This window comes from Parasteatoda tepidariorum, chromosome 1 (assembly GCF_982258835.1).
Source record: "Parasteatoda tepidariorum strain Cologne lab strain chromosome 1, Ptep-v5.0, whole genome shotgun sequence".
NCBI classification, from domain to species: Eukaryota; Metazoa; Arthropoda; class Arachnida; order Araneae; family Theridiidae; genus Parasteatoda; species Parasteatoda tepidariorum.
In genome coordinates this window covers 76,729,363-76,754,795 of record NC_141755.1, presented here as the reverse complement: position 1 = coordinate 76,754,795, position 25,433 = coordinate 76,729,363, and the positions used below count along the sequence as shown (strand labels likewise).

At 28.1% G+C, this 25,433-nt stretch overlaps 1 protein-coding gene across 30 annotated transcripts in view; it reads right to left on the bottom strand.

The window, feature by feature from the left end:
• LOC107456607 (CUGBP Elav-like family member bruno 3) overlaps positions 1–25,433 on the bottom strand; it is a 713,873-nt gene that overhangs the window by 131,021 nt on the left and 557,419 nt on the right. For 20 of the 30 annotated variants that reach the window (XM_071179599.2, XM_071179595.2, XM_071179608.2 and 17 more), the window contains one exon: positions 13,391–13,470. In XM_071179599.2, the coding sequence (XP_071035700.1) occupies positions 13,391–13,470 (80 nt within the window). Of the gene's footprint in view, positions 1–13,381; positions 13,471–25,433 lie in introns of all 30 variants that reach the window. The other 10 variants (XM_071179587.2, XM_043044184.3, XM_071179592.2 and 7 more) reach the window with 1 other exon arrangement.

Here is a 25,433-nt window from a genome sequence, read left to right as displayed (position 1 = left end):
GAGTGACATAAATATATTTTTGCTAAATTTGGTAAAATCTCGATGCTTTATGAAATTATTTTAAAAATTTTAAATGTGAAAGCATTCTAATTTTTGCCAGTTCGTTTGCTGCTTGACTGGTATTTTCGTTCACTTCGTTAATTTAGTTTTTTTATATTTCATAAAAGTCGTCGAACAACTGCCCATTTTTTGGGTTTACGACTGCCAATGTTCAACTCCGTAGCCTTGTATTTTTGAATCCAATCCAGAAGACAAGGGAACTCCTGGATCAAGAGGAAGACTACGAGAACCTCCCATGGTTAGCCTGACGGCAAAAGGACTCTAACCCATGATCCATCTACCTCTGAGGATATTTCTCGTCAACACTGTGTAGATGCAAGCCGGATGCGGATTCGTATCGACTAGCCATCGCTGGGATTTGAAGTTAATTTTGTTTTGTAAAATTCGATTTAATTGCTTATCATAGAACTTAAGTGAACGACCCGAAGTCTTTCAGGTAAAAACGTAGCATATCAATCGAAAATGGAGTTTCAGCTATGGCAATCTACATACACAGCACAAATGCCATTTGTGCCATTGAAAATGGTCATTTTCAATTTTCCGTTCCATTTTAATGACTTAAAAATTAATAAAAATTAATTCAAACTATAAAAAGAACAAAATATCCTCTTTTAAATGATCTAAAAATCCCATGGAAAAACATTTGATGACGTATAGGAATGGTGGAAACTTAGTTGACAACCCGATAGTTTGAAATAAATGTTAAATACGAAATAACAGAAGATTAAGGACAAATGTATTTTTTTCTACATTAATTCTTATGCATATAGTTATGTATATAAACAGAGTTATCATCTAAAAGATTTGAAATTTTTCTTAAAATAACGGAAAGGATATTAAAAGGCTATATCACGTAAAAATGCCCTAACATGAGAACTCCCTTTAAAAAGCTGAAAAACGCCTAAAATGAACAAAAAAGTCTAAAAAAAGGCTTCCAATTATAATTTTTAGTTATTTATTATGAATCAATTTATTTGCTCATCTATATTTTTATTTCATTTTTCCAGACATTTGATTTATTGAACTATTAATTTGCACTTTGAATTTGATTAAAACGTGAAAAAATATGTAGAATTCTATCTCAAAATTACAATCAAATTTGATTATATCATTCAAGAGATCAAAAACAAAACACTTTAACTAACTTACATCTTAGTGTATTTTTTGACATTTAATGTTCAGACTATAAGGTAATTTATACAGTTAGTTACTAAAATGTGAAGCAATATATCATTATGCATTACTACCGTTATTTCATTATCAACGCCGTTTACCATAAAACTTATTAAAAGCTCTATTATGTATACATATATGAACTGAATTATCGTAGATATTGAGATATTTTAATGGTTTGTATTAGTTAATAGTATCCAAACACTGTATTAATAGTTTATTGGTAACAGGAGTTATGAGAAATTTATAGTATATAAGTCCAGAACTTGCCAACACGCCATACTTATTTGTCTGAATGATGATATAAATTATTTAAACAAGCTTACGAATCTTAATATTTTCAGTCCACTCAGTAAAAAAACATACTTAATCTTTACCTTGCTTCTGTCTCTATGGGGACACCAAAAACCTCTGTAATTTTTGCGAAATGATTTGTTTTCATTTTGGTAAAATTAACAATAAAATATGGTTTTTATAATAAGTGATAACATTTGGTCGCATTTACTTCGGTCGCATTTACTTTTAGGTTTTGCATTTTTTATGCTAAATATTTGGTAATAAGTACTATAATTTTGAAAACCCGAATTCCTGGTAAACCGTTACCATATGAAAGGAAAAATTACCAAATGAATGGTTGAAGCACCGTGAATATTGGTTTTCAATAACAGAATTATGGAGCTTTTTCAGGAAATGTCATTACCATACATTGCGGTAAATTTACCAGAATTTTTTCTCTGTGTGCATAAGTAAAAGGGATAATTAAAACTGAAACATATAATTGTTTGTTTAGATAAACGCTTACTTTTAACCTTTCATTTCTTCTCAACTCAGTTTTGTTTTTTGCTGCCATCGTGAGAAAAGAAATTCCATAAGTTTTGCGACAATAAACGCAATAGTGGTGCATATAATGCAGAGGATAAAATAAAAATAAGATATCAAATTCATAGCAAAGAAATAAATTTTATGTAAATAGATTGCATTTTTATAAACATCACTAAAAAGGATTGTGGACACTAGGGAATTAAATGTTTATTTTTTTAACAGCTGAATGTTTTTAAAAACAACAACATTATTATACAGCATTAGCAATTTATTTTCAGTGTTCTAATTCTGACCTCCAAAAATTAGAGAGAGTGTTTTTCAAATTACTGCAATTAAAATTAAAACAACTTTTTGAATTCATCCAATTGAGGATTTTGTGCCGATTCTTTGAAAATGTCACAGCTTCAGATTAAGGAACTAATTAAAACAGAAAAATTGACAATGTTTTTAATATTTTCTTTCTAAAATATTTAATTATCGCAAGTCATTCACTATACTGTATCAGAAAATATAAAAATAGGAAAGCTTGATGTAAATTTAATAATTATTTTGTACTCACGTTTAGCTTTTATTAAGAAAACTCTGACTTTTAAGAAAAAAAATTTTCCTTTTAAGGATTATTTCTATTTTAATTAAGGGCATATTTCTGTGGGCGTATTAATTAAGAGTTGTATTGATCCTCTAATTAGGGAAAATACACAAATGAATTAAAATTTAATTTCAGGATTCTTATTTCTGAATGTTTGATATTTTGAGCAATACCATTGAACAAATTGAGACAAATTAAATTCGTAAAATACCAAATTAAAAAGTCTCGAAAGATAAAGCATTGTTAATATTTTCAAAAGCTTGACAGAAGTCCGACATAAAATTAAAATACTCTAATACTTTTTAGGACAGTTTTGACAAAATCATCGAACTTTGAATTTTTACATAAAACAAAAGTACTTATTTTTTCCATTTAAAAGCATTTTAATTTAGTTTTCCTCAAATAGATCAGCATGATATGTTACCCATAGTCTAACATACCCTAGCTAGTTTGTATAGCTTTTTATTTCAAAACGTGTTATTTTCGTCCTATACCTTATTTGTAAATGTTAGATTTTAAAATCTTTTTGCAAAATTTACTTGAAATGCTGCACGAAAAATATTTTCGACAAGCACTCAGAGAATAGTTTACGCACTAATTGATCAAACTATAATTCTGTATTTTACAGTTAATTTAAAAAAATTAGCTTTTTTTTGTCTTTTTTTGCTCATGTGTTGCGATGATATTAGCAGCAAATGGCCATAAAGCGATGTTATGTCTAAAGTATTTTATAATTAGTGTGGAACAATGAAGCTATTTTCGGGTTTTTGGATAATTTTGAACCACTCAGAAGACACGATAACTCCTGGATCAAGCATTAGGACAAACTACCCTTCATGGAGGATTTTTCTGATGGAACTGGTCCGCACTTACGTTGAATAGAGTGGAATATCACGAAAAAAATCCCAACTCTCTGCAATTCATCAAGCATGATTCTTCTATCATTGAAGATATTTTACGTTTGCATAGTGGTTGGTTTCGAGTCAGGAGTCAAATTCGAATTGACCTGCCATTTTAGGGATTTGAACCTGGATTTGGAAGCAATTGCTTTTACTCCTCAGCTGCCGTGTTAGATACCTTGATATCAACTTTGATCTACTAGATTACATAACTAATAAGACGTAACCATCAAGATAATAATATTTAACTTTTTGCCTCATGAATTGAGCATTTATAGGTGTTTGTTACTTAGAGTTACGCACTTTTTACAAAATAGACTGCTTGTGGATACTTCATTCCTCGAAATTTGAACTTTTTTTCTAAAACTTTATTGTAAGAATATAATTCTTAAATAAATTAAAACTAAAAAAACTAAATATTTCAAAATTTGGTTTCTGAAAATAATCGGATAACTTAATACCAAATCCGATCTACTAGTCATTTTTGAATCCTTCCAACACCTCCTTGCAATTTGATTTTTTAAAAGTTTTTTTAACGGTATCATATAATACCATATCTTAGTGCATAACTCCTACGTAAATGAAAATTGAAAAATTTTAAACTACACATTTTAAAATTTGCTTTCGAAAAATATTCAATTACCTTAATACCAACTCTGATCTGCTAGATTGCATAAATTATAAGAAGCAACCACCAAGATTATAGTAAATAATACGTAAGCGATTTGCCTTACCTATAGGGCATTTATAGGTTCGCCATCCAATTCTATAACTTATACAGCGGCAGTGGGCAGATTAAAGCAGAGTCTTGGCGAATATTAATTTGGCCTTTCTCTTTCGTGGTACGCGTTATTCCTGATAGCTTAGAGCACCTTCTGCTACAGTAATCACGGGTAAGAATCAATCATGGTTGAATTGACCAGCTCCTACTGGGAATATACCTTCCGAATAACAAAGCCGAATAACCGAGACGCAATCGGGGCCGGTAAGTTTCTGACCATTTTGATATAGATTCTTGAATGGTATTAGGAATGCTTGCGAGCGCTTTAATCATCCATGTTATGAAGGCGTGTACTGATTGAATATAGGGTAAATCATGCGTAACTTTGTTAGCATTTGGCGTGTTTCTGTTCTGTGATCTGAAGTTTTGGCGATCAGGTATGGTTTCTTGGGAAAATAATAACGTTGGGATGGTTCCTCTGGTATTTGTAAGGTAATGTTATTGAGTAATAAGTAGGATGTAAGTAAATCAGGGTATATATATATATATATATGTACACCCTGAAAATAAAAAATTTAAGAAGTTTAAGAAGTACAGTTGTTTAGTGTGTTAAAAGGGTGGACATAGTTCTGTTTTTGTCTGATCAAAAATGAAAAATGCGGAGCATATCACTTTCAAAAAAAGTCACTAAGGAAATTGAAAAAAATATGGTCAAAACTACCAGAATCTGGTAAAATTTACAGTGTTTCAGGCTCTGTTGGAAAATTAAAAAGCTCTGTAATTTTTACTTAAGCGCTTTGGTAATGATTTTAATAAAATTATTAATAAAATATGGTTTTATAATAAGTGATAAAAATTGGTAAAGGTGGTAAAATATCAGAATTATTTTCTCCGTTTAGTGATAGAAGATTATTACGAAAGTGATACTTCAATGTTTTTCGTTTTTGGATTGAAAATAAAAGTTTCTCCTTCGGAGAAAAAAATTTTTTTTTAAGTTTTTAGACATCTATATATTATTTATTTTTCACAGTGAATAGTTAAACGAATTTTTCTATGTTATATTACCAGACAAATTTTCGAGTTTCTCAATATTTGAAAGGCTCGCTAGCTCATTGTTTGCTGTGATTGACACCTTTACCGTAAATGGGAGATAAAAACAATTTTATAATTGGGCTTAGTATTTGAAACCACTGATAGGTATCTATTTAGAAATTTCACTGGAGGGTCGAAAAACTCTCGTATGGGTTTTTGAATTTAAGTTCTTGTTGTCTTAAAAATAATCAAGGATATTATATCTCGTGAACAGAGGCGGGCAAAATCAATAAGGGCGCTTGTAAAATTAAAAATATATATTTTGCTTAGAGCTGTGTTTGATTCCAGAACCAATTTACAATTTTTTGATCTATTACTTTAGAAAAATAGAGCCGAATTTTATTTCCTGATGTAACTGTGTTTCTTGAAAAGTAATAGTCAAGAAATCAAGTTCTGAATGAAAAAGTAAATAGCATAAGGAATTGAGATTATGTGTGAATAAAATGTAGTTTTAAACAATGTATAATTTTTTTTCTATACTTACATTTGTTTTAAAATATTTTATTGTTTATTTGCAATTTTCTTTTTACGTTAAAAAAAGTCTCCAGTTTTAATAAAAATGTCATAATTATTAAAAAAAAAACAAAGATGTGTTTTTTACTTTTTTCAAGGACCATTCAAGAAATTAATTAAAAAACATAGGATATAAAATCATTAAACATGTTTAAGCTCAAAAAAGAGGTATTTTAACTAAAGGATTCAGTTACAAATCTAGTTTTTGCATCTTTGATTTCTTTGAGTGAGTGCTCGATGATTAATATTCAGTAAAACAATAATTTCCAGTAAAGTGCAGCATATTGAACTCTAAGACACTAGCATCTAAACCTCAAGTTGATGAAATAACATTCCAAATTCACAATCGAATCGTATTGAAAACATTCAACCGTATGCAGGCATTTCGGAGACATTATTAAGGCGTTTCTAATTTCGTAATTCAATCCTGAACCCTGGGTTAATTTAAACACGAAATACCAGCTGTGTCCTTATACAATCCGGATTCATGCAAAGAAAAGAAATCTAATAAAGTCCTGATATTCGATTGCGCATTTCCTTGAAGCGTGATTGGTTGCAATTTGTAATTTAAAGATCAGACGGTCATAAGTAAATGGTAATTGCGTTCGAACCAGAGAAAGAAGCACTATTTCTTTTAATATGCTCATTTATTTCAATTCATTTTGATTACGAATGAGGGAGATTGCAATTTTTTCAACCGTGGTTGTTCTATCAAATGAGGGCTTTTTCAACTAAAAAAACCAGGTTTATTCAAGTATTTTATATTTTAATCACTATGGATCGGATTGGTTGTTAATTAAAATACTTTTTACTTAAAGGTGTAATGAATTTCAAGTTACGTCTATCGTTAAACTTATCGATTGTATAGTTTAAAACTAATTTATTTATCTTTTTATACGGATGCAATGTAATTTGCTTAAAAAAAATAATGAAATTAATTTCAGTAATTTCAAATTCCAAATTTGTACTGTTTTTAAGCATTAAATTTATTTTTTATCGTATAATTAAGAACGCTAAATAAAACTTGTATGTACAAAAAATTTAAATCTATTTGATTACTGCATCAAACTTGAACTACTAATAACCATCTTCGGACTCTTTCTCATTTCTTTCAGCAATCAATTAAGCTTTGGCGTTTTGTACGCCTTCCTAAACAATATTTTGTCAATTTTCAGCAACTTGCAATAACCATTTTCTAGCCCCTTCTCGTTTACTTCGGCAATCAGACAGGTTTTCACGCCTTCCTAAGCAATATTTTGTCAGATTTCAATAATTTCCTTTTAAACTCCTTTTAAACTCCTCGTTTTCTTTAGAAATCAGATGTTTTGTACGCCTTCCTAAACAATAATGCGTCAGATTTCAATAGTTTCTAATCATTTTTTTAATTCTTTCTCATTTCCTGTGGTAATCAGCCAGGTTTTCATGTTTCGTATTTTTTCCTGAGCACTAATTTGACAAATTTCAGTAATTTCAATTAACTATCTCTTAACAATTCGCGTTTCTCCCGAAAACAAGATAGGTATTTCTTCCTCAACAATAATTTCAGCCAGTTTTCGATAGAATTTAAATTACATTAAGTCAAAATTTGATAGCGTGTTTTTTCCCCGTTTCAATTAGTCACTTGACCTCGATTTGTATACAATTTTCTTCGTTTTTATGTAGTATTACAAAAACATACTTCACTGGTGATCAGTTGGCCATCGATAGCACACTATACAAAGTAATTTCAATATTTATATTAATATTCACTCATACCTTCATGGAAACATTATTGAGTGTACAAAATATTAAAAAATAATAAAATAATTCTTTTTAAAGTTTAATATTATTATTAAATATTAAATTCTTCGCTTAGAATCAATTTTCGTTTTTAAGTAGTATTGCAAAAACATACTTTAGTGGTGGTCAGTTGGCCATCGAGAGCACACTAAACAAAGTAATTTCAGTCTTTATATTAATAATCACTAATGCCTTCATGGAAACATTATTGAGTGTACAAAATATTAAAAAATGATAAAATAATTCTTTTTAAAGTTTCCTATTAATATTAAATATCAAATTCCTCGCTTAGAATCAATTTTCTTTTCAACCAATTCATTTCTCCCCCAGTGATGCATAACTAAATGATTCGAAAGATCAAATCTCTTGTTATATAATATTCGGATGGTATCACCACGTTGGCAGATGCCAAGCATAGTGAATGAAGGAATGTATTATTAGGAATATTAATGCGATGTTGTCAAGTCAGTCATCCAGTCAGTTTGACTCGATGTAATATGAGCTGCTCTCTGCCGAGTCTTGATAATAAGCGGTAATTATCACAATAGTAAGTTATTAAGGTTGGCGTAATCTTGACACCAAAACTCCCTTCATGTCCGTCACCTTTGACACCCACACAAAATGATATAAGAGACGCACCAATAAGTTTTAAAAAGTTTATCCTTAGGATATATTTCGTTATTGATCATGATATATGTTACGGAAATTTAGAAAGGAGTATAAAAATAAGTTTTACTTAAAATTGTTCTTTAAGAAAAGGAAAAATATTTGTGGAAATGATGCTAGGCTGTTTATTTGTTAGATATATTTTATTATTGGACATTTTATGCATCTAGGATATTTAAAAAGATTTTAAAACTTATATATTGTTTCATTAGGGAGAAGTGTTAGTAAGAAAAAACAACCTAGCATGCACACAAAATGCATGCTAGGTTGTTTTTTCTTACGCATAAATAATTTAAGAGACGCACCAATAAGTTTTAAAAAGTTTATCCTTAGGATATATTTCGTTATTGATCATGATATATGTTACGGAAATTTGGCAAGGAGTATAAAAATAAGTTTTACTTAAAATTGTTCTTTAAGAAAAAGAAAAATATTTGTGGAAATGATGCTGGATAGTTTATTTGTTAGATATATTTTATTATTGGACATTTTATGCATCTAGGATATTTAAAAAGATTTTAAAACTTATATATTGTTTCATTAGGGAGAAGTGTTAGTAAGAAAAAACAACCTAGCATGCACACAAAATGCATGCTAGGTTGTTTTTTCTTACGCACAAATAATTTAAGAGACGCACAAATAAGTTTTATAAAAAGTTTATCCTTAGGATATATTTCGTTATTGATCATGATATATATTACGGAAATTTAGAAAGGAGTATAAAAATTAGTTTGATTTAAAATTGTTCTTTTCAATGAAAAGAAAAATATTTGTGGAAATGATGCTTGGCAGTTTATTTGTTAGATATATTTTATTATTGGACTTTTTATGCATCTAGGATATTTAAAAAGATTTTAAAATTTATATATTGTTTCATTAGGGAGAAGTGTTAGTAAGAAAAAACAACCTAGCACGCACACAAAATGATATGAGAGACGCACAAATAAGCTTTAAAAAGTTTATCCTTAGGATATATTTCGCTATTGATCATGATATATATTACGGAAATTTAGAAAGGAGCATAAAAATTAGTTTTATTTAAAATTGTTTTATTAAGAAAAATAAAAATGTTTGTGGAAATGATGCTAGGCAGTTTATTTGTTAGATATATTTTATTATTGAACATTTTATGCATCTCGGATATTTAAAAGGATTTTAAAACTTATTTATTGTTTCATTAGGGAGAAGTGTTAGAAAAAACAACCTAGCACGCACACAAAATGATATAAGAGGCGCACAAATTAGTTTCAAAAAGTTTATCCTTAGGATATATTTCGTTATTGATCATGATATATATTACGGAAATTTAGAAAGGAGCATAAAAATTAGATTTATTTAAAATTGTTCTTTAAGAAAAGAGAAATATTTGTGGAAATGATGCCGGCAGTTTATTTGTTAGATATATTTTATTATTAGACATTTTATGCGTATCGGATATTTAAAAGGACTTTAAAATTTATATATTGTTTCATTAGGGAGAAGTGTTAGCAAGAAAAAACAACCTAGCACACACACAAAATGATATAAGGGACGTACAAATAAGTTTTAAAAAGTTTATCCTTAGGATATATTTCGTTATTGATCATGATATATATTACGGAAATTTAGAAAAGAGTATAAAAATTAGATTTATTTAAAATTGTTCTTTAAGAAAAGAGAAATATTTGTGGAAATGATGCCGGACAGTTTATTTGTTAGATATATTTTATTATTAGACATTTTATGCGTATCGGATATTTAAAAGGACTTTAAAATTTATATATTGTTTCATTAGGGAGAAGTGTTAGTAAGAAAAAACTGCAGAAATAGTATTGAAAATTTTATGTTTCGGATTTGTTTTATTATTGATCGTTGTATCTCGGATATTCATTGATGGTTACTAAAAATTAGTTTTTTTGAGGTTGTTGATTTTATTTTTTGAAATGTTAAAGTGTATGATATTTTTTTTTATCTACGTCTTCTTATTTTTATCTTATTTTTTCTTAAATATATGTTATAATGAGCAAACGCATAAGCTATTACTGAAGAGTTATGGTTTATATAAAGAAAATTTCAATGTATTTCTTTATTTCAAAAGCACAATCTTACATTTAAAAGCTAAGCTAAAAGAATAAATAAATGAAAGTTATTCCTAATAGCTAGTAACTCTTTGTAAAATCTGTTCATTAAAGAAGTTCTGTTTTTCTAAATTCCTAAAATAAATTTCTAATTGAAAAAAAAATTATACTATAAAAGGTTAATTTTAATGAGTTCTTTTACATAAAAAAAGTAATATTACTAAACCATAATTTTAACATTGTATAAAGAAGGGATAGAGCTAAATGTTAATAAATAGAATATTTCAAATTTAAATGAATTAAAATAAAAGAAATCCGATTAAATTAAACTTTAAAATAGAGGAATAAGGGCAAGAGTTAGGATTTAATGAATTAAATTAAAATGTACTAAAATGCATAATATCAAATCACCGAAACTTTAACATTTCTGAGAAAATAAAATAAATTTTACTAATTTGGATAATTTTTTTGCATTCAAATTAGTTAAAAAATAATACCGAATTAATCTAATTTTTATCATAATTTGGAAAAGTTACATGTCAAATTTAATGAGAAGAATATAATTTCTTACACTTTAGTCAAAACTTATTTACTCAAGAATCGTAGAAATATTGGTTCGAAGATTATTTGCTTTGAGGAAGCTGATTGTTTGACAGCTGAAAATTTGAAAGAGGTTAAATAAATTAAACTTTTAATTATAAGAAAATACTAAATTAGAGTTTCAAACTTGTTAGAATAAAAAAATTGCATAAGAAAATTAATAATTAAAAGGGAAAAATCTCATATTGAAAAATTCACGAGTTAAAACTTTTTTGTCTAAGCTGTTATTTTTGAATTAATGTTATAATTATTTTTGTTATTATATTTTTGAATTAATGTTATTATTCAAAAATATTTGTAATGCTTATTAAACGAGATTTTTTTGCAGTGATGTAAAAGATATGTTTATGGTGTGTAAATAATAAGTATTCTGCAGCATAAAATATTTACATGTTTTATAATGATTAAAAAGCACATCTAAATACATACTTGCCTACGAATGAATTGTTTTAAAATTTATTGTATTTTTCAAGCATTATACTGATTAAGTAAAATCGAATTTAAATATTCTCAATGAAGTTATTGTTCCTCTAGGAATATTGTTTTTGTTAAAACGTTAATATTGATATAATCCTGTTTTTATTTCAAAACAAAAATAAATATTATGCTTTTAATTAATTTTTTTTAAACTGTTTGAGTAGTCTTAAAGAATTAAACTTTAATTCAAAAGGAATTAATTAAAGCAACACTTTTTTCTTTACTTTAACAACTTAATAATCCCCACCATTTCATTTCAAGTAACTTTAATTTAAGAATTTTCAATCCTTAAAACTTAGGGATATTTCATATTTTGTAACTAATTCTTAGCTTATTGTGCTTAACAAAATGGAGAAAGACGAAAAAAAAATATCGTTTAAGTCAAAGAAAAGGAAGAAAAAAAAAGGTAATTTGCTTATATGCTTGTGTATGCTCACAGTTTGAAGGTTTGAAAAGATTTTTAATATGTGGCTTTTTGCAAACATTTTTATATCATTTTACACCGAGGAAGGAGATTACTTTAACGTGTAATGGGAACTTAAAACATGGCTTAAAATTACATGCTTATGTGCAAAAAATAAAAGTTCCTTTTAATTAGGAAACGCTGTAAAAAGGGAGCAAGATGAGTGAAAAAAAAGGAAAAAAGTTCTAATGAAAATCCTTCCGAAAGTACTAAAAAGAAAGGAAAAAAAATTCAAAAACTTTCTTTTTTTACACTCTTTTGAAGAGATCCAAGGGAAAAAACACTAAAAAAAGAAAGAAAGGAAGAAAAACGTTACCTCGTGAGTGAAAAAATGGAAAGACGGAAATTTAATACCGGAACTTTTTGTAGGCTATGAGATCAAAGTCTTATTTTTTGCTGACGTATAACTTTATATAAATATATATGGAAAGAAAATACGAAAGAAGGAAGCTAAGCTCAAACGAAAAGTAAAAAAAAAGTAAAAATAATGGAAAATAATAATTTGGTAAAGGCGTCCACGTTTACTGCAAGTAAACGCTTTCGTAAAAAGCGATACAATCGGCCCTACGGGACGTTTCGACGTTTTCTGTAGCCCAACCATTCGGATTTAAAGGCTCTGTTTGGTTGATGCTGACTCGTGCAGAAGTGGGAATGCTTTTCAATATTTTCTTACCGGCACGTAATTTCCGTACCTTCAAGAAAAGTTCAGAAAACAATTTAAATTCTTCAGATCTTCGTTTGACTCAAAGAAATTGCATTTGAAATATGAATACTTTTTTTTTCTTTTCAAAAGCTGCTAAAGATTGATTAAAAATAAAGATAGGCGTAAATGGTTCAACTTTTGAATCTGATAAGCACCATTTCTGCGTAACAGCAATCGTTGCTTTAAAGACGTCTCTGTAATGCTGTGATTCAGCAGAGAATGAAAATTTGATGTTTTTGACTTTTTTAAAAAGGGCAAGGTGAAGAAAGGTTGCGCTATATGTTTATAAATATTAGTTTGAATGCAAAGGAATAAGATATTAAATGAACTTAATAAGATATTAAATGAACTGAACTTTTAATCATAGGCTTGCATTTTTTACCTTTAAAATTATTCAACACTGTACCTTAGTCACTGATCTTGATTTCTGGGAATCATTTTATATTTTTAAAAATTTTACTAACATAGCCTATGACCCTTCTATCTCATTATTTTGCAGTGTTTGGAAATATACTTCAAATTTATTTACCCTTGCAACACCTGGAGTTTCATCATATTCCTATCATACCTATTTCTTATCTCCCTTCTTTTGGTACACAGCTCTTAGCTCTAATTTTTGTACACCATTTTTTAAAAAAATATATCAATAAAACTGGAAAATCTAACGAAGCATTGATTTAAAATTTTATCATACTAATAACATAAAGTGCTGAATCAAACAGTTTCGAGAAGAATAAGAAAATAGGGATGAAAAAAAGGATATTTACTTTACTTACTGGCATTGTTTGGCTCCCGTGTAATGCTCCTATCGCTGCTTGTGCTTCAGAATGAGATCCAAATTTTACAAACGCACAACCTGATGAAAAAAAAATTATGTTTAGGATGCAAATAATAAAATATTTAATGTCTAAAATGCAACAATATATTATGCAATGATCAGCAGCAACCTTTAATATATGGATATATTGAAATACAAGTCAGGTCTTGTTCAATCTTTTAGAGTGGGATGTACGCGATTATGACAATTATCCAAATAATTAACAATAGTTGTATACAGTGGAATCTATTAGTTCTGTCAAAGGCTAGGGTGAAAGGAAAAATCTTTCGTCCTAACCGAAATATTTATTGTTGTTGTTGTAGTTCATTCAGGTCCTCCATACTTCACACTTTTTCATTTCTTTACATTCACTTTTTTAAAAATCCTACCACAAGCATCATATAAAATATTCTTAGTTTCGGATCTCGGAGGATTTTTTTACCCACTCCTTTTCGAAACAAGAGCTTCACAAGTTGATTTACGACCGTGATAGCAACCTAATGTAAGGCTCAAGAAAGATTGACGATCATAAAAGAATTGCATCATCCCCATGGAAAGGAGCACTTTTCTCAGGGTCGCATTTTAGATCAGCGCTGCACACACCAACGTCAAAGATCCACAACTCTTAACTTGGTCAGCTAATGACGTAACGAATTTTTAAATTGATGCGAACTGACAATGGCCTTCTACTGAGCCGTGGTGGCTTAGGGGTCAGAGTACTCAATGAGGTGACCCGGGTTCAAATCCCAGTGATGGCTGGACGATTCAAATTCCGTTCTCGGCTCGCATCTACCAGAGCGCTGACGTAAAATATCCTTAGTAATTGATGGATATTGAGTCCCCTTGCAGTCAGGCTTACCGTGCAAGGTTTTCGTAGCTTTCCTCGCCATGTAACGCAAATGCGGGTCAGTTCCAACAAGAAGTCCTCCACGAAGGAAAATTTCGCCCAATACTTGATTCAAGAGTCCCTTTGTCTTCTGGATTGTGCTCAAAATTGCAAAGTTACGTAGTTGAACATTGGTAGGCGTAAACCCTAAATTGAACCGGCGGTTCAACGACGGTTATAAAATTGCAAAAATGCGCTTCACCTCAGTTCTAAAAACAAATGCCCTATCCTCACTTGTCATGTTCCAGATGTACGATGAACTAGTTTCAATGTTGAAGGTCACCTCAAAAAATTGCAATGAGGATTTTGGGCTTATTAAGGGCAATATTTGTTCGTCTTAAACGGTCGAAGTTTTTCTTAATGCTTACATGAAACGTAGCTATTATTATTATTGTTTTGAAAGATAACGTAACGAAAGATAACGGATGGAGAAACAGCCGTCCTTCGTCTTAAACGAACATTCGTGTTAAACGTTTTCGTTTTAACGAGGTTCTATTGTTTCTAAATGGCAAAAATTAAGTAGCATACATGTCATTAAATGTTTTTATACGGTAAATTTATTCTAAGTAAACGTATGGAGTGTTGCATAGCTATTAGTAAATGACTATAACTGGTGCTAAAATAGATTATATAAATTTGATTTGGTTGTGTTAATGTAGAAATAGAGCTATACTATTGAACTATTGGTAGAACCTTGGCGAAGATAGAGGAAACATATAGTATATCAATGCATACGGCATTTGTTATTTGATTCGGGAGATTATTTGATTGTACTTCACACAATATAGCAGCAATATATCCATAATTGACAATAGTTGTAACTAACTTAATGATAGAAAGCATTATTTCAATTATGTACTTAATAATTAGGCCAACTACCATTTGACTCAGGAATTTATTTGAATGGTATATATAGAGTATATCATTAATCTGGATTGTTAACAATAGCGAACAATGTAAAATTTATCGCCTATTTAAATATATCTAACAAAATTCATTGGGAGAGTTTATTATGATTAGGATGCAAAAAAAAAAAATCCAGTTAGTTAGCAGCAGCAACAATAAAGCAAAAATTTTATTGTATAAATAAATACGAAAATACTGTAAAATCATTCAAGTTTTTCGGTTCAAAACATTTTCAGCCCATACTTACAAATAAATTAAAATTTTTGTATTTAAATCCTTATGACGATGATTTAACCAATTATATAATCGAGTGTAGGCATCAACACTGGTCATGTAATTTCAATCTCTTTCAGACGATGTAGATTGTGATGGTCATTCCCAAGTGATATGATTTTCTTCTTGTGACATTTCATAATTGCAGTATTTTTATTACAAAATTGGACTGAATATTCTTCAGTTGAATTGAAAAGTAATTTAGATAGCATAAAATGTTTTTCCCGTTCTTCATAATTTTTTTGAAATTTGAAGGAAGATAAATGTTCAAAAACTCATTCTGAACATTTATTTCCTAATTGCTTTTTGAAACATGGCATGCTGAAGTTTTTGGGAGATATATAAATATGATGGTGTGTGTCTATATTACTACATTTCGCCTAGAAAACTAATTAAAGTATAATCAGTATTTAAGATAAAACTAGTGTTTTGAAAATCTAACGTTTTATCCTTCCTCCCTCTCCCCCTATATATATATATATATATATATATATATATATATATATATATATATATATATATATATATATATATATATATATATATATATATATATATATATATATATATATATATATATATATATATATATATATATATATATATATATATATATATATATATATATATATATATATATATATATATATATATATATATATATATATATATATATATATATATATACAACAAAATAAATAAATACAAAAAAACCCCAAGAAAATATTAAGAAAAACAATATCCATTGAAAATCCATTTCGGGCAAATCCGTGTTGAAATTATCTACTAAAATTTTTTTCTTTGTTAATTTATATAATTTTTCCATGTACAAATCCATTTCGAGCAAATCCGTGGCTAAAATTATGTGCAAAACAGGCAATTCATGTTTCTATTTTTTTCTTAAGTAAATATTTATTTTCTAAAATTATTTATGGTCAACTTCTTTAAATTATCCAGTATAATATTACCTTGCGCACATCCGTTTCGGGTCCAACCTTGGTATCTAACAAATCAAACGCACTTCAGCAATGCAATAAGAACGGCACTTTAAAACAAAACTCCTCTAGTTATGCTCAATTTACGCTTTTGTTTTTATATTTTGCAATCTGGCAATCTTGTTACGAAAATATTTTTTAAATCATTCTTTAAAAATTTCCCGTTCATGTAAGTACATTTGAATTCGCTACTCGCTTTATAGATTTTGTTTTATTCTGTTTTTTCTTTTTATTTTACTTTATCTTCTGTTTTTATGTGTTATTTTTACTTATTGTGTTCGATTTTATTTGTTGTTAGTTTTGTAAAAAAAATTTGAGTGCTCCTCACACTATTGTATTAATATATTTTGCTTTGGCTATATTGACACAATATCAGAAAGCACTCTTTTTTGCGGATATATTCGTGTGGGCTGGATTCCGGATTTTTTAAAAAAAATTTTATCTTTTTTTTTTCTTTCCCTTATTTTTTTATTATTATTTTTCTTCCCCCCCTTTTTCTATATGTCTGTAATTTTCCTTTGTTTTATCTTCATTTTGAACTTTATATATATATATATATATATATATATATATATATATATATATATATATATATATATATATATATATATATATATATATATATATATATATATATATAGTTTATGTTAGTTATGAACGTGTTTTAAAAAAAGTTAGCTAAAGGAAAACTATAATCAAATATAATATTAACTTTTAATAAACTGCATTACTTTAAAAAATGAAATATGTAAAAATAATATTAACTGTTAATCTTTTACGTTTAATTTTTATTTTTGAATTAAGTGATTCTATCATACATAAGAAAAGATAAATATAATCTCGAACGTATTAAAAAGTTCAAAACATATTAAAAAGTTGCTCCTAGACGTTAAAAGCGTAAGTCATTAACTATGCTTTTAAAATGTAAGAAGGTTTAAATTTCATTCTAATTTTCGTTCTTGATGGATTGTTATTAAGATGATTAATTTTTAAAATTAATGAAGTCAGTAATAAAGCAAATTTTTCGAAACAGCATTCATTCTTAAAGTAAAGTGCTTAAAAATTATTTATAAATGTCAAAATTTATTAAGTTTTTGAACGATAAGCTCGTGTCTTTAATTATTTTTTTAACGAATTCATTTCTCCGTCAGAAGTTAAATAAGATCAATCATTAATTGAAAGGATATTATGAATTTGCGTTCAGTCTCACGATTAAATATGTGATATTAAAATCTCACATAATTAAAAAATTAAATTTCAGCCATTACTTTGGTTAATATGTCGTGTATAAATAATATCTATGATTACATCTATGTTTGTTGATATCATGTATATTCATTCCGGTTTCAAAACATCACATTAGACACCTGATTACCTCATATTGACAAAAATCTTTAAATTTTTACCTGAAATAAAACTGTTTTGGTTTATCATCAAGAAAATAAAATAACGTAAATTTTACAGGATAACAAAAACTAAATTATGAGTTAACTAAAAAATTAAATATTAGTTAAAATTAATAACTCTAATCAGAATTAAAATAGCACACTAAACTCTGGTCAAAAGCCGTTTTTTTTAAGAAAAAAAGAAAAAAAAGCCACGAAACTAAGAAAGTAGCAAAATATCGTAGATAATAATGTTTGACTCGCTTGATTTTTCTGCCATTACAAATCGCAGTTCGTAATTACCTCATTGAATTCATAATACCGATTGAATTCATATTAATCTATGAATAAGAATTTTTTTTAAAAGAAATATCATGATGTTTGTATTTTTGCAATAACACATCTTGATTTATATTCACGCATTAGTTTATGAATTCAGTATCACAATCCATATCTACGGGATTAAACAATCACGCATTATGATTCTTATTCACATGTAATCCAAAACAAACACAAGGATTCTCCAATTACATTGAATCACGATATAGTGGTGTTATAATTAAGTTGGTGGAGTGTATAAACGATGTAGTAAAAGTCTGCAGTGTTTTTGTAGTTTTTACAGTAATTGGGTTAGAATAAAATTTAATAAATGTATTTCAGAATGATTGAAATAGGTCCTAAGCATTTTCTCAAATATATCTATAAGCAAATTCAATTGCAGCTTATGTATTCGCATTTATAATGCATTTATATGCTGTGAAATTTATTCTACGAGTTTCGAAAAATGCAAGTTTGCACAAAATTACAGGTTATTATATTTGAATATATTTCAATTTACACCAGTTTTTTAAGCAGAGTAGTTTATGTAAGCATGTATTAATATATAAATTGAGGTACACATTGTGCACCTAGAGATAGAGTCATAGGAAAATCATTTTTTTAACTACCTAAAAATAGGGATGGAGTGATAGATAAATTTTTTCTCTTAACTACCTAGAAACAGATTTAATTACCCAGAGATAGAGAAATAGATGAATATTTTTTAGCTACCTAGAAATAGAGATAGAATAATAGATAAATCTTTTTTAACTACCTAGAAATAAGGATTGAGTAATAGATAATTTTTTTTGACTACCTAGAAATAGAGATAGCTCAATAGATAATTTTTTCCCTACCTAGAGATAGGGATAGAGTAATAGATAAATCTCTTTTTTCTTAAACTACATAGAAATATCTTCAAAACTTGGTAACTCAAAATTTTTCTTCTGTATTTTTTCCGACTTTTATTATACTGGTAGATAGAAATGTAGGAAAGTGAGATGTTTCGAATGGTATGAAATTCGAAGACGAGAACGAAATAAAAAAAAAGTAGATGAAAATAAAACCCAAAGAAGAAACTTTGAAAAAGTATAACATAAAAAGAAAAGATCTTTGAAGAAAACTTTTTCGCCTCATTTCAAAGTTGACAAGTTGCTGTCTTTCTAAGCAGTTGAAGTCTCCCAAGAGGGAGTTGAAAAAAAAATTCTGAGCCCTGTTGCAAAGGTTGCAACAACCTGAAGTGTGAAAGAGAGACCTTTGCAAGCGCGACTGCTTTTCAAAAAGGTGTTTTTATGCGAGAAATACGGTGAATGGAAAATTTCGAGCTTAGTCAAAGAGTCTAGGTGCGTCTTGCACTTGGGGGCGAAATAAACAATAAGTACAAATGTTTTGCAGAGTTTTTTTTTGGGGGGGGGGGGGGAGTTGTGACTTTACAATACTATGGTATAAATTTCTCAAAAAAATGTTATGCGTGAATAATTTTTCCTTTGAAGTTCACTTATTTTATAGAAAATTTTGTTAATTTTTGTTATTTAGATTATAATTTTCGCATCCTACGAAACTCAATGCTCTTCGTACTCGAAAAACAATAAGAAAAACAACTCGCTTCATAGTCCATTTTTTATACTGTTTTTTCTTTTTCTTTTATTTTATTTTCTGTTTTTACATGTTATTTTTACTTATTTTTACTTTTTGTTTTTATTTGTTGTAATTTTTGTAAAATTTTTTTTTGAGTGCTCCTCACACTATTGTATTAATATATTTTGCTTTGGCTTTATTTATACAATATCAGAAAGCACTCTGTTTTGCGGATATAATCGTGTGGGCTGAGGATTATATATCAGATTATATCTTTTTTCCTTTTTCCGGTTTTTTTTAAATAAAATTTCATCCTTTTTTTTTTATTTTTTTTTTTAATTAAACTGCTGTTTGTTATTTTTTTACTTATTATTCCCCCCCTCTTTTTTTTCTCTTCATATGTCTATAATTTTTCTTTGTTTTATCTTCATTTTGAACTTACATATATATATGCAATTACTTATTGAAATTAACCTGTGAAATTTGCAAAAAATTTGCATGTTTTTTTTAATTTACACTATTTTAACCTAACACATTTAGAATTTCCTTTAAAATTAAACATTTTTGAAAATAGAAAAATATTAGATAGATACTATTACTAAATTAGTTAGGTTAGATACTACTAAAAGATGCAAAATTTTAAATTACGATAGAGGAAAATTAACATTTTTTAGAAGTAGGAAGTTTTTTAGTCTAGGGTTAGTTATGCTTCCGTACAAATAAGAAACTTCGAAAAAATATATTACTGTACCGATTCTTCTTAGCCTTTGAAGTCACTTGTACGATGTACAGAATTGTGTTTTTATTCGTTAAAAAACGTACTTGACCAATTCAATCGGGATTTCCTTCTTTTTATTTAATTATGTGTATTTTGTTCATAAAATTATGCTAACAATTTATATATTTTCAAGTGTATTTTTTTCTGCATTTCGTAAAGTTTTAATTTTAATCTTCAATAAAACTTAATGACAATGATCTTATTAATAAAAAAATTTGGATCTGAAAAGCCTGTAAATGTTACAGGGCAAAGTTATCAATATTTATTTTTTTTGGAATTGTTCCGTTAGAAACGGCCCTAAAAAAGAGCCAAATTGCATTGAGTGATTAGCCGGGACAGTAGCATTTAACCTTAAAAAAAAAGTGTTGGGTATACCGGAAAAATGTATACCGGGCAGTGGCACTTAACCTTAAAAACATCGGTGTAGGATAAACTGTTTGATTGATTATTGATAACGATTGATTGATTATTGTAATTGGTACTTGATTTTAAGAAAAAAATTAATCATCGCCAACGACTCCCCTTGAAGTGAAATTACTTTTTTTTGCTGAGGAAGATTACAAAAAAAGAAATAAAAACAAGTTCAGTTTTTAAATAAGTCTTATTAGAAAAGATTTTTGTAGTCAATTATTTTTGTGAGTATGTTTCATTTAATATTTAGTAAGCATCATTATCCCTTGTTCTAAATCAGCAATCTAATAAAAAAAAATGGTGCAAGCGTCTTCCGGCATTTAAAATCGTCTCTTTGCTTAATAAACAACTCTCGGCTCTCTTTAGATCTAGTTTAAATCACATAATGTGGATATTTATCTTTGTGGTTTTTAATTTTGATCACTATTTAGGACAAACGGCTGTGAACAAATTGTTTAAAAATCTTCGTCTACCACGTATATTTATATCGGAGCTGTCAAAACCATGGAAAGAAAATACTCAGATTTCCAATGAGTCAATTACAGCTATTGATGAAATGATGTGGGGTAATTGAAAAGCTACAACTTGTAATATCTATGCAGCATTCTAATTGAGAAAAAAATAAATAAAAAGCGCTGCGGTTACCATCTCAGGTATGAAAGCACTCTATGATTAAAAGTTTGCTACAAAAAAAACATAAAAAAAAAAACGCAAAATGTAAAGTGAAAAAAAACATAAAGGAAAAAAAACATGAAAAGACAAGTAAAAAATTTCATCCAAAATGGCGACGAGTGTTCTTACATTTCCTTTGATCCTCGAATATGGGCGCTGCTATTGCTATTGTATTTTTGACACTACCATACGTATCTACTCATCATTTGGGCAAACTTAATATTTCTAATACATTTTTATGTTTCTAAAATCTGATTTGTGAAGCATTATCAATATAAATCCATAACAATTCGCACCTGCTCCTATTTGAAAAACAGTATTTTAAAACCCTTTTATGAAGTAGAATTACGATTCAATTTAACATGGATTAGTCTACAAAAAAAAAAAAATTTGAAAATATATCTATTCCAGAGTCAGTCTCAGACAAAAAAATAAAAGAAATTCGTTTAAAGGTTTTAGATTTTATATATTTACATTTGTCATGACGTGTAAGAAAGGCTGTATTTCTGACTCAAGAATCAACTCAAACGTAACCCCGCAGCACCTGTAGCCCATTATTCAGAAAAGAGATTCACAATGTTGCGAATAATTGGATCAAGTGGGATTACATACACAGAAAAGGAGTTCCACATAAATGGAAAGATTTTCACAGATGGTTATTTCTTTTCTTTTATTCTTCGTTAGGAAATCTCAAATGTAGACAGTAAGTGCAAATTCATTCCAGGAAATAGAACGTTTTGTTCAGAGAGAATACGGGAAATTCAATTCCAGCTTTAGCACCCTTTCTTCGATTCGCTCGTATCCCAAGATACATTTCGAGCTTAAAAGAAATCTTTTTTCAACGTTCCGTTCCATCTTTTCCGAAATCTTTTTTTTTCTTTTTAAAATGAAGAAGAATAACAAAGTAAAAAAAAGAAATAACAAGGAACTGAGGAAGATTAGACCTTTCCCTGACCAGATATTTTCCAGACGTGTTCAGTGATTCAGCCATACGTCAAGACGGAAGGCATTTGCATTGAAAAAAGATCAGCACAAATGGCCGTCATTCTGTCTTCTATTTATTTATTTTTTTTTTCACTTGAAGAAAAGAAAAAACAGTGAAAGACAACGGAAATTCAATGTAGTTTTTTTTCAACGCGGGGGGAATGCCGAAAAGAAGACACTCCATTTTTTTGTTCTTTTTTTTTTTAAAAAGATTTTTTTTTTGTTTTTATATTTTTGGTAAATAGTGTAGTGGAAAACTTACGGTTACCCAGAACTACTAAATAGATTCGTGCGTGGTTTTATTGCTAACTCAAAGACAACTTAGCGGTTGATGATGATCGAAGACAAGTTTCGTCTTTTGTAAAGACCGAAGTTAATTTTTTTCTTTCGGAAAAACTTGTAATTTTTCATTTTCGAATTTAAAAGTATTTCATGTTTGCAGTTTTTGCAAAAGAATGTTGTATTACAATTAAATGCATACAATTAGATGCATGGTATGTAAGTTTTTTTTCCTTAAATAACATTAACAAATTTCAAATTTGATTGAAAAAGTATCAGCATAAAATGTCGACATTCTGTTTTCTAATTTAGATATATTTTTTCGAAGACAAGTTTCGTCTTCTGTAAAGACCGAAGTTAATTTTTTTTCTTTCCTGAAAATCTTGTAATTTTTCATTTTCGATTTTAAAAGTATTTCATGTTTGCAGTTTTTGAAAAAAAATGTTGTATTACAATTAAATGCATACAATTAAATGCATACAATTAGATGCATGGTATGTAAGTTTTTTTCCTTAAATAACATTAATAAATTTCAAATTTGATTGAAAAAGTATCAGCATAAAATGTCGACATTCTGTTTTTTAATTTAGATATATTTTTTCACTTGAAGATGATGATCGAAGACAAGTTTCGTCTTTTGTAAGGACCGAAGTTAATTTTTTTTCTTTCTGAAAAACTTGTAATTTTTCATTTTCGATTTTAAAAGTATTTCACGTTTGCAGTTTTTGCAAAAGAATGTTGTATTACAATTAAATGCATACAATTAGATGCATGGTATGTAAGTTTTTTTTCCTTAAATAACATTAACAAATTTCAAATTTGATTGAAAAAATATCAGCATAAAATGTTGACATTCTGTTTTCTAATTTATATATATTTTTTCACTTGAAGATGAAAAAGAAGTGAAAGACAACGGCAATTCTTCTTTGCAGTTTCTGCAAAAAATTTATTATAATTAAATACGTACAATTAGGTGTAAGTATGTAGCTTTTTGTTTCTAAAATAACGTACTAACAAATTTAAATTTAAATTAAAAAACATCACCATAAATAGCCATCATTCTGCCTTCTATTTATTTTTTTATTTTTTTACTTGAAGATGAAAAAAGGTGAACAATCAATGTTATTTTTTTTTCAAAGTGGGAGACTGCCCAAAAAAAAGACAATTCAATTTTTTGTTTTCTTTTATTTTTATAGATTTCTTTTGTTTTTATATTTCTGGTAAATTGCTTAGTGGAAAACTTGGCAAAACTGCTCAATAGATTTGTGCTAGGTTTCATGGCTAGCTCAAAGACAACTTAGCGGTTGATGATGATTGATTACATGTTTCGTCATTTATTAAAACTGAACATAATTTTATTTCCTGAGAAATAAAGCATTGACAAAATCTGAGATTTTTCGCTCTAGATTTTAAAGTATTTCTTGCTTAAAGTTTTGTCAGAAATGTTGCATTATAATTAAACGCATACAATTAGGTGTATGGTATGTATGAAACCAATCCAAGATTCAATAAATCCAAACTAATCCAAATAACGAATAAGATTTGCGTTATATTTTATCCATAAATCAAAGATAGCTTGGTGGTACACTACGATCGAATACGAGATTCGTCTTCTGTAGAAACCAAAATTAATTTTGTTTTCTGAGAAACTAATAAATTTTTGTTCTAGATTCTAAAAGTATTTCTCGTTTGCAGTTTAAAAAAAATTGTCTTATAGTTAACTACATACAATTATGTATTTATGAAACTAAACCAAGATTTTACTTAAGGAATTTAACTTTTTCTAAAATAACAAATTTACTAAAGATTGATTAGGATAAGATAACTTATTTCCAAATTGTAGAAGTCACTTCCTTTTATTTTAGTAAAATGTTGAACAAACCTAGATTTTTCCAGGCATGTGTAGTAATTTAGCCATTGGCTAAGGCAGGAAAGTTTTGATTTAAAAAAAAAAGCAACCTAAAGTAATGACTTGCTATTTATCTATTTATTTCTGCCATTTTTTTATTTATTTATTAGCTTTTTCCTACTATTTATTTAGTACTTTCTGTCTAGTATTGATTCATATTTTAAGTTACTAATGTTAAGTAATACAAAAAACAACAGATAAAAGAAAAAACAACATTTTGTACTTCTTAGTTTCAGAAACTTTGGAACATATGTCACTTTTGTTATTTTTTAAAAACAGTATGCAAGAAATCTTATAGTCGATTAATAAATTAACAAGCAGAGTATTGGGAATTTTTGTAACTGATTTGTACACTAAGAAAACTACCAGAATATTGTGATAAAATTTACCATGCTTCTGGCTCTATGGGATCACCAAAAAGCTTGGTAATTTTTACCGAAGTACTTTGGCAATACACTGGCGAAGCACTTCGGCACATTTCGTAACTTTATCACGATACCTTAGAGCAGTGGTCGGCAAAGTGCGGCTCCAGAGCCGCATGTGGCTCTTTAGCTCCTTAAGTGCGGCTTTATCACAAATATCCATGGAAGGCGCAATAATATTTTCATTTAAAAAAAAACTTTGTTAA